Genomic DNA, 10,788 nt, shown 5'->3' on the forward strand with positions numbered 1-10,788 from the left:
AATACAAATATGCAATCAACATTCCACAATAAAAAACATCAACCAAAATGTCTTCAATAGTTTCAACACATTACATCAAAATAAATCCAAAATGAAGTTCCATGACAAGTCTTCAATATTGTCCAAGTGCAAGCAAGTTTCAACAAATAATGGAGATTGATTAATTTGTTGAATCTTGAGTAAACATCAATGCAATACCTACACAAAAAAGAGTTATATAAGTACTATAAATGAAATAATCAATAACAAAAAACTTAAATGTATAAAACTACCTTCTTCTATCTTTTGGACATCTTCAAGAATTTCTTCAACACTAAATTTGGAAGATTTGCGAAGCCAATTTTGACCACAAACAAGATACTCGACAACTTTAGGACTTAAAGACCTCCTAAATGGATCAAGAACTCGGCCACCGGTGCTAAAAGCGGACTCAGATGCTACAGTGGAGATAGGAACTGCTAGAATATCACGGGCAGCTTGGGAGAGTACATGATATTTATATTCATTATTTTTCCACCAATCCAAAAGGTCAAATTTTGGCCCACCACTCTCAATATCCTCCTTAAGATATTTATGTACATCATTGATTTCATCATGCCTTTGGTGAAAAGTCTCATACAAGGAACCCACCATTTTCATAGCATTCTTCAATACATCATTATCATCTTGTGTAGCATTCAATTTCAATTCTGCATGTCCTACATTTTGTTGGACAATTGGTTGTTTGTAATCACCACACATGTTAACTAATTGAGCCTCAACTTCATTTCCAAATGAGTTAGCCAACTCCTCATCGTACATATGTGCCAACACAAGTTTCACCAACTTCAACTTGTATCGAGGATCAACAACAACAGCCATGAAAATGAGCTTATTCATCTTCCTAGGATTCCCCCAATACTTGTCAAATTTTTCTTTCATTTTCTTTGCCATGATACTCAATTCAAAATCATCACCCTCTATGAAAGCCTTCAACAATGCATGCACTTTGTAAATCTCATGAAGAAATAAATTAGAGGTAACATATAAAGATCCAGAAATCCTATTAGTTGCCTCATAAAAAATCCTCAAGAAATTCAACATTAATTTTGCTTTCCTCCAATCTTCCTCTTTTGGCACCCTGTGAACTCTATCTCCATCCACATCCTCATCCTCATCATCATCAACTTCAAGATCCTTATGCCTTACGTCAAGATCCTTTTTATATGATGAGTCTATCAACTCATACCTATAGAAAGCTTTCTCAAAAGTTGTCGCAGCTTCCAACATAAAGAATGTTGAGTTCCATCGAGTTGCAACATCTAAGCACAACATGCTCTTACTAGATATTTTTTCTAGTTCACAACACTCCTTAAATTTGCCCGGCCTTGTAGATGAGTGCCTAATAAACCGAACTGCATTTCTGAGGACATGACTTCAAACAAAAGTATTTAAAACCCTCCCCTTCAACAAACTTAAAAGGCAACTCATCCACAATGATCATATAAGCTAAAGCTTTCCTAACCTCTTCTTGCTCAAAATTCCAACTACTAAGTGATGAGCTTTGACCAGATTGTAACACCAACCGTGTTTGCCTAGGACCTGTAGTTGAAATTTTATTGCATTTACTCAAATGTGCTTTAAGTGAAGAAGTGTCATTCTTAGATTCTCCACACAATGTTTTCGCACAATGCACACACTTAGCTCTCTGTTTCTTATTGTTATCTAAGAACGGAGTAAAATGATCCCAAACCTCTGATCTTTTCTCCATAGTTTTCCTCTTTTTGCATCTCCTTTGTCTTGAGGATCCTCAGATGGAGTATCTTCAGTTGCATTATTTTCGATGGTATCTCCAACCGCTTCACTTTCATCACACAACATCTATAATAAGAAATATTCAGAGATACTTAGCAATCAATTTGCAACTTAACAATGCATAAATTACATCAAAATTAATGAATAACTTACATTACAACTTGATGCTGAATAATCTATGTTGTAGAGTGGAGAAAAACCGTATGCCTTTTACTTACTAAATCTGAAATCTGTAAGTACGAAAGAAACATGTCAAAATTAGCAACATCATAACACTTTAATCAAGCACGTTAAGGCGCGCCAGATCGTCGACAGCAGGGGCAATCCCACCGTCGAGGTCGATCTGATCACGATGACAACGCGCTCTACCGCTCCGCCGTCCCCAGCGGCGCCTCCAACGGGATCTACAAGGCACTCGAGCTCAGAGACGGCGACAAGGCCGTATATGGGGGAAAAGGAGTCCTCAATGCGGTGAGGAATATTAATGAGTTTTGGGGCCTAAGCTCGTCGGCATTGATGTCAGGTATATCATGAAATGAAATTGCCTCTTTGCAATTCATTTTCTGGTGTAATTCATACTATTCTTCTAATTTGTGTTATTTCTCCACGAGCTTAGGGATGCAATTGAAGGTGTAAGTAGAGATTTACCTGGAGTCGGAGGACGATGGCTGGAGGGGCGACCGGCGACAGGCGACAGCTGGAGGGGCGATCGGCGACGGAGGACGATGGAGTTGGTGGTGGATTGGTGGAGGGATTTAGGGTTAGAGGGAGAGGAGAGCCGAGAGCGATAGATTCAGAAACGTGAGTTATTGAGTTTCCAATTAGGGCTTTTATTTTTAGTTATAATTAAATAATAGTAACATATATATAATATAAATAATTAAATAAATTCGGTTATTCGGTTATTCGATTTTTTCTTCGCCCGAATCGAACCGAACCGAACCGAAAAACCAATTTTTTTTGTATTTTCAAAACCGAACAGAACCGAAAAACTGAAATAACCGAACCGAATTTTAAAATTTCGGTTTGGTTCAGTTCGGATATTCGATTTCCGGTTTTTTTGCTCACCCCTAATTGTGTGTTTAAAATTGTAGTAGTAAAATTTGGCATGAAATATTGTCTTGATTGAGGGGACTAGTGCGTGTTGTGTGTGTGACATTGTTGATGAATAATTATATTTTCTGGAATTGTTATAGATTGCTTGTTTTATCCTCAACTAGAATTACACTGTAATATTAATCTTACTATGTTGTATCTATAGTGCTTGTTTGGTAGAGATGTTAAGATAACATAAGATAATAGATAAGATGGGCTTTAAGATAAAAATTAAGATACAAATTCAGATAAGAAATTAGTAATACTGATTGGTAGTTAAGACAAAAATCAAGATTGATTTATGGATTAGATTTGCAATTACATTTTTGCCCTTATAGTATGAATTTAATTCTGCAATTGTGTTTTGCTAATTCGAAGCAAATATATTTAAATTTCTAATATGGTGAACTAATTACTCTATTTAACTAAGAACTAAATGAGCCTAATCACCTCATCAAAATCAGAATTCAAATGATAAACCCTAATAAAAAAAATAGGTTCAAATTAAATAATTAAATCATCACAACCTCTCACCATAAATGACATTTGATCACTGTTGTTCAAGAACATTGTTCAACAAATAAACCAAAATCCAAAAATAAAAAAAAATCTCAAATCGAAGAATTAGGGTTAGGAAAAAATAGAATCGGATCGGAGCTCCGGCGACGGCTATGGATGGACCTGCCGTGGAGAACCTCCATTACCACCTCATACAACCACCACCACCCAAATTCGATGGCTTAACCACGAGAGAAGACATGGAGTCACCACCACACCAGATCTGATATCAAATCAACATCCTTATCATATCATACTGGCGCCGTCGGAGAGAGCTTTCCCGGAAATTAGGGCTAGAAGAATTGGGGATTTTAGAATTGGGGTTTTTTCATAAATTAGGGCTACAGAATCGGATAAAAGAGATGAAAGAAGAGGGTATTTTAGTAAATTTATATTTTATCTTGGTGATGGATATGCGCCTGATAAATTATCACACCTCTTTGGGCTGATAACATAGATGAGAAAATGAACTAATTTATTTCGGGCCGAGATGGGCCTAAGTCTTATATAGATAATTTATCTTACCTACCAAACACTCATATAAATCAAGATAAATCAAGATAACTCATCTATCAAGGGCTTATCTTAGCTACCAAACACCCCATATAGTATTAAAGTATTATGCATTTGTGAAATACTATATACACATTGATATCATTGGACTAACTTCAGCTTGTAATATTAACTATTGTATACTCGGTAGCTCGGACTTACATAAAAACATAATTGTATACTCGGGTGATATTAGAAAAGTGAAAATTTAATGCAAATTTGATATTATATACTCCAATTTCTAATTTGATGTTTATTTTTTCTAACTTTGACGAGTAATGTTTTTGTTTGTTGCTGCTCGTAATTTTGAAAGAGTGGCAAATGAATTAATAGGGGTGGTTGCCGTATGCGAAATCTTAAATTTGACCTTTTATCAAAAATAAGAAAAAAAAATACTAGTATTACTTAAATTATTATGTTGCCAAATTACATCCATAAAATATGAAAAAAATATATTTAGACCCTTAAACCTAGCTCGATATAATAAGTTAAAAAAAGATAGTACTACAAAATATGGTATTGGAGAAAAATTGAACTTATGACAATAAATCTAAAGATCACATTCTCTACTGTTTGAGCTAATGAAACTTTAATTCGAAGATGAAAAATAGTGAAAGCAAAAGAAAAGAAGACGGTAATGAAAAAAAAATCAAAATTTCAGTGTAGGGTGAGTGCAACAAAGTTGATCATCTTCTTCTCTTCTACTGTGTGTGTTCAAACAACAAAACCAAAAATTTATTCAAAGACCCTGAAATCTAATAAAAATCTTGAATATCTATAGTCTATACCATCAACATCCCACCAAGGAGATCAAAACAACAACCACAGAAACAAAGAAGCTACCACCAGTCATGACAGCATAATTGGAGGAAGGAGGAGTGTTCGCCACCGTACCTGCAGGTGGCGACTCCCCCTCGTCATTTGCTGAGCCCGGTGGCGGAACATAGGCCGGAGGAGGTGGTTGGTTGAGGCTCGGTGGGAGCCCCAGCCCATGCCCCACTTTGATCTCGAAGGCCATCCTCTGTTCGCATTGCTCCCCATCATCAGCGTCCGAGAAGTAGTATTGGGTCCCTTCAATGGTCAGCGGCACAGATATGGTCATTTCGGTTCCAAACTCGTTTCTTCCACCATCATACTGAAACGTATCGCTGTCCAAGGCATCATCGGTTATGCAGCTACTGTACGTCGTCTTGTTGTAGGTTTGGATCACAGTTTGGTTTGTGTTTGTGTTGAAAACTACAGAAAAAAGCCGAATGAAACAGATAATCAGATAAGTTTCCCTACTTGCAATCTCACTAGATGCTAATTTCAGCTCAATTTGTTGTCAACCAAATTTGTTGCCTCTCTTTGAGTCTGAATTCTGATGTTCCATTTCTTTGAATGCATAAATAAATGCAAGTGTGCTGAAACACTCTAAATTGAAGATTTCAACTAATGAATTCTCACCATCTCAGCTTAAATAGCAACATTCTTTCTTTATTTTCTTCATTCCTTCCCCAAAAATTAACCAGATTCATTAACAAAGCCCTAATCCCAAATAATGGAACATGCTACAGTCTAGATTCTGTTATACAAACATCCATATTACTATTTGCAATCAACAATTAACAAGAAAACACCAAAAATTAATCCATAATCTCAATAGCAGGAACTCATAAAACCTAGAAATCTAGCATCAATAAAATCAAATCCAATACTGAGTATGAATCGAGCTGAAACTTCAAAATCAGGATTGAGCACTTACTGAGATAGTCTCCGAGATTGAATGTGGTATTAGCAGCCCAAGCAGTGTAATCAGCGGAAGTTTTATTGGCGGTGGAGTTGAAGAACCAGCCGGCGTCGCCGCCCACTGTATGGTTGGTGTAAGTGTCCGCCGCCGCAGCTGCGGCGACGATCAGAGCCGCGACGAAAAGCCGGATTGGCGCGGCTTTGGTCGCTGCCATCATCATTGAGGCCTGCTGGGATGAATGGTGATCGGAATCCTGATATTCAAAACCAGAGATTTGTGTGTGATTTTGATCTAATCAAATTGGGAGTCAAAAGTCACGAGGTGGGTATGAGGGGTAAATTCCACGAATGTACGTCATGGGAGATGATATCCGCTATTTGTATCCGGAAAAAAAAAGATTTCCAGTGATGGGAAAGACGCGTGAGGCTCTCGCGTCTTTGATAAACCAAACACGCGATAGTCTCTTGCGTGTATACAAAACACGCGTTACTCCCATGCGTGTTTTAATTAAACACGCATCAAGCTCATGCGTGTTTGTTTGTAAATCATCACCCATGACGTACATTCGTGGAATTTAGCCTGCGTGTTCGCTGAGGCGTGTTTTAACTTTAAACGGGCTAGAAAAATATTTTAAATTATAACAAATCGATGAATTATCGATTCATAGTTAAATTGATCGGACTAATCGAGTGTTTGATTGAAATGTATATATAGCAAATCAATGAAATAACGATTCATAGGTTAATTAATCGGACGATCGACTACTTAATAGCAAATATATATAGTTAAATCAATGTTAGTTCGGTCCAATCGAATAATTTTTAGTTTTTTACCATGATGGAATTATTTGGACATTTTTGGCTGGCTAGTACTATTGACTTATAACTAATTATATTGAAAAAAAAAATTACGAAATAAGTTCATTGATTATAAGTGTCAACATATTGCCAAATGGTACAAAATTCACCTTTTCATTTTTGCTAAACACTAGTACAAATCTATTATATCTATACCTTTTCATTTCTTATCATGTCGGTTTGTTGATATTTCATATTGTCGCATTTTGCACAAGGATATTTTATTTTTGAACTAACCATTTTGGATGGTTGACTAGAAGTAAATTTATTAAAAAAAAAAAAAAAAACTCCATGCCTTGAAAAAAATCTGGAAAATTTTCTCTCGTACAACCACTCTCTACTAGTAAATCGTACTCCACGTAATATCCATGTCTCTTAACGAATACTTTGAGTAAACCTTCCAAAAAATAAACTATGTTCAAGTATACTCATTTAAAGTTCGTATTACATACTAATCCCTAAACTAATACCAAAAAAATTATACTTTCATCTTAACATTTTCAATAACTGCAAATAAGCCACTAATTAATGCTTCCTCCATCCCTAGTTGAAAGTGACGTTTCTTTTTTATATGAGATTTTTAGAAATTGGAATTTTGTGAGTTAAGTGGAAAATAAAGTAAAAGAGAGAATGTAATTTAAGAAAATGACTCACTTACTTTAGAACTTCTTAAAAAGAAATACGACTCACTTAACAAAGCAACGTAGGAAATAAATAAATTAACCAAAACGACCTCTATACCATTGTACTATCCATCTAGGATTAAGTTGAAGGGTTCAATCTTATGAACCAAACATGATACATAGTTAATCATGAGATTTTATCTTGCCAACCGAACACCCCCATAGTTGATAATAAGAAAATTACTTATCTTTGCGAACATCGTGTGCCAGACAGTTCTGCAAGCACAAGGAATCCCTCGCCATTTATCCTAAGTTACAAAATTTTGGCAGGAATTTTCCCTCCAAAACACTTCCGTAACCACTAATGTACTCGAGCACCAAGCAATGCTCGCCGTTTTCGCTCTAAATTGCAAAGTTTTGGAGGGAAATTTTTTCACTAATTCATGGCACATAAGTAAAGAATTGAACATCTACAATTAATTACAATACTCCTACAATAAATGGGAGTTCTTTTTCAACTCCTCTACGTACTTATCTCAATTTAGGTCAAGGAAATTGTAATAAATAGTTATTCATATTATGATAGCAAGGCAAAAGGCAGTAATGGTTTGTGTAATTAATCTAGCTCCAACCTTATTCCATAAAATAAATACTCTTTGTGGAGTAACATGTCAGTAGCCTTAGTCCAGTGAAGCTTAATTTACAGAATCAAGACTAGAGACAGATAACTCACCTCACCAACTATATATGTTATTCAGAGAAAGAGAGAGATAGAAAAGGGAGGTGTGTGGATGGCATAAAGGTGGTGAAAACTTTATCTGCATCTGCAATAATCCCTGCTGTTTGTTGCTGGAGTTAGTTGTGCCTTGGAAATGACCTACTTAAGGCCACTGCACGTGTAACCCCACTACCCAATATTCATGTCTCTCACCAACATTTTTTCAATTTCTAAATATTAATTACAGTCAAACTACTATTGTTAAGCCCATACCCCTCTGTTCATCTCCACTTCCATCAATTATACACATCAATACATATTCACTACATATTTAATGATACTACTAATCAATTCATTTTTTTATGTAGTTAAAAAAGCATGAAATGAAAAGGGAATGAAGAAGAAGAGATAGAGATTGTAAATTTGTAATGTAACAAGATTTGATATATGAAAATGTAGCACAAAAGAATTCATGAAATTAAAGCTGCATGCTTTGTAACTAACCATGAATTCAAGAGAGAAAAAAAGGGAGAAAACACTAAAATGAATTGCAAGAAATACTAAATGAGGATGATCGATTATCAAAATGGAGGGCGACCTGTGGCCCAATAGGCCTCCGGCGGCATTTGCACTGGATTCAGCAGATTCTGAGGATTTCCTTGGAACAAATTCTCTGCCGCCGCAGCGCTCGGATCGGGCATCATCGGCGGCGGCGGAGGGGCCTCGTCGTCTTCGAGCGGGAGGCGCTCGTAGGCGGCGTTGCCGAAGGAGGCGGCCATGATGACGACGGGGCCGGAGGCGATGAGGGGGCCGACGACGGTGCCGCCGACGACCTGGCCCTGGGATCCGGCGAGGTATATGGCGAGGGCGGAGGCGGCGGGAGGGGCCGGGGGAGGGAGGAAGGAGCCGGAGAGCGAGAGGATCTCGAAGCGGCCGTGGAGGGTGAGGACGGAGGTCGGGGCGGCGGGCTGCCGGAGGGTGACGTTGGTGACGGTGCCGCCGCCGCTGAGGATGCAGATGCCCCTCTGCCGCCGAGTCGCGAAGGCGGAGATGCTCTCCTGGACGTCGCAGCCGCTCGCGATCTCCATCACGTGGGACCGCAGCGCGTTGGCGCTGTCCCGCGTGATGATGATGGGCGGCTTCGGCTTGTTCTTCGACCCCGCGGGCCGGCCGCGCGGGCGCCGCGCGACCTCCCCGCCCGCGGCGTCCGCGTCCCTCTCGCCCTCCGAGGCCGCGTCAACGCCAGCGCCGTAGCTCTCGTCGCGGTCGCGCTTTAGGCTCGGGGAATTATCATTCTCCTCGTTGTTGTTGTTGTTGTTTTCGGGATTGAGGAGGTGGGGCTGGAATTGGTGGTGGTGGAGCTGGAGATCTCGGGCGTGGAACGGCGGCGGGAGCTGATCCATGGTTTTTGAATAATTGCTGCACACTCTCTATTTCTTAGGAAATTGGACGAATTTAAGTAGAGATTTGAGGAACAACTGTGTACAACCTTCAACAATATCTTCACATACGCGTATGATTATGATTTTTGGCCTTCTTCTGCTTGAGGGAGTTTGCAATTAATGTTACTCGGTTGCTAATTTTAGAGAGAGAGAGAGAGGGTTAGGGTTAGGTCAAAGAGGGAGGGAGGGAGGAATGATGGTGGTGGCGCGGTGAGGGGAAGGGAATAGCGTGCGCATGGGCGGTGGTGATGGGCCCCACCAGTCTCTATCTTTTGTCTCTAAAAACCCTCTTCTTGAGCACACAATTTGCGAACCCGCATTTACACTTTTAAGTGCCACACTCAACTCTTTTTATTATTAAGATAATCCCACTTATTACTATCTCGTCAGCGCTGGCCGGCGGATCCAAAACATAATTTTAACAATATCGGAATCATTCGACAGATGAATAACGGGGAAGTGATTGTTTTTTCGCGGTATAATTTTTTTTTAAAAAAAAGTTAAACAACGTTGTTTTTTGTCGTGTTATTAAAAAAATCATGCAAATCGGAAGGACGATCGTGGCATCTCTAGATCTATCGATGCATATACTACTACTCTCTCTGTCTTATCACAATCTTTGATAACGCGGAAGTTTATATGGAGTTATTGAGTGTATTAAAGTAGATAGAAAATTGTAATTAATTTAGATAAATTTTATTCTAAATAAATGGGACAAAAAGTTAGACATCTTAAATAAGATTGGAGCACAAAATTGTATGTTAAACAGTTATATATACGGAATTGGGATTTACTCATATATTGAAAATATTAACTTTAATCCGAAATTCGTATTTGAATTTCGTCATATTTGAATACTGATCTTGACTGATAATTAATCTCACATAAGAACCAAATTCTGATCCCAAGTCACAACTAAGAACCATAGTCATTTAGAACTTTAGTAACAAGGAGTAGTATTTGCTACATGTAAACTAAAACCCTTTATTTTAATTTATGTTTTTTTGTCTATACAATAGAAATATAAATATTTTATTAGTTTGTTAGAAAGGAAAATATGTAAGTAAGAAAAATAGGTAAGCAAGGAAAAAAAATTAATTAGGGAATGAGTATTATGGCAAATCTTGCCAATTTTATGTAACTCTTGGCCTATTTAAAGGAGGCGTACCCATTGTAATTCTATGAACAAGTTGAATGAATAATACTCATATCTTTCAACATGGTATCAGAGCAAAGGCTCAGAACAAAATCATCATAGCCTAATACATTTCCCGACCAAGAAGGCGGTTATTCTCAACCTGCAACATGTCAGACGATGAAGAGAAACCAAATATGGAGGAGACACGATTAAAGACGAGTAAGAATGTTACTCTAGCCGTTAAACTCAACGGGATGAATTATCCCTTATGGAAACGGCTGA

The 10,788-nt window shown here is 38.0% G+C and overlaps 2 protein-coding genes and 1 long non-coding RNA gene across 3 annotated transcripts; all 3 read right to left on the reverse strand.

Annotated features, from left to right (window-relative positions):
• Positions 1-383, reverse strand: LOC121761794. Its single transcript, XR_006042099.1, has 2 exons — positions 273-383; positions 1-174 (listed from the first exon to the last, which is right to left on the reverse strand). It is a non-coding gene; the product is annotated as an uncharacterized LOC121761794 (long non-coding RNA).
• A 4,288-nt stretch (positions 384-4,671) lies between these two features.
• Positions 4,672-6,062, reverse strand: LOC121761144 (blue copper protein-like). The gene is made up of 2 exons (XM_042156745.1): positions 5,744-6,062; positions 4,672-5,235 (listed from the first exon to the last, which is right to left on the reverse strand). Exons 1-2 carry the CDS (start codon positions 5,946-5,948, stop codon positions 4,790-4,792), a joined length of 651 nt encoding a protein of 216 aa, XP_042012679.1. The 5' UTR covers positions 5,949-6,062; the 3' UTR covers positions 4,672-4,789.
• A 2,282-nt stretch (positions 6,063-8,344) lies between these two features.
• On the reverse strand, positions 8,345-9,679 carry LOC121760605 (AT-hook motif nuclear-localized protein 22-like). Its single transcript, XM_042156246.1, has one exon. The coding sequence runs from the start codon at positions 9,327-9,329 to the stop codon at positions 8,508-8,510; it is 822 nt and encodes a 273-aa protein (XP_042012180.1). The 5' UTR covers positions 9,330-9,679; the 3' UTR covers positions 8,345-8,507.
• Between the last annotated feature and the right edge of the window lie 1,109 nt (positions 9,680-10,788).

Source organism: Salvia splendens, chromosome 13 (genome assembly GCF_004379255.2).
Source record: "Salvia splendens isolate huo1 chromosome 13, SspV2, whole genome shotgun sequence".
NCBI lineage: Eukaryota > Viridiplantae > Streptophyta > Magnoliopsida > Lamiales > Lamiaceae > Salvia > Salvia splendens.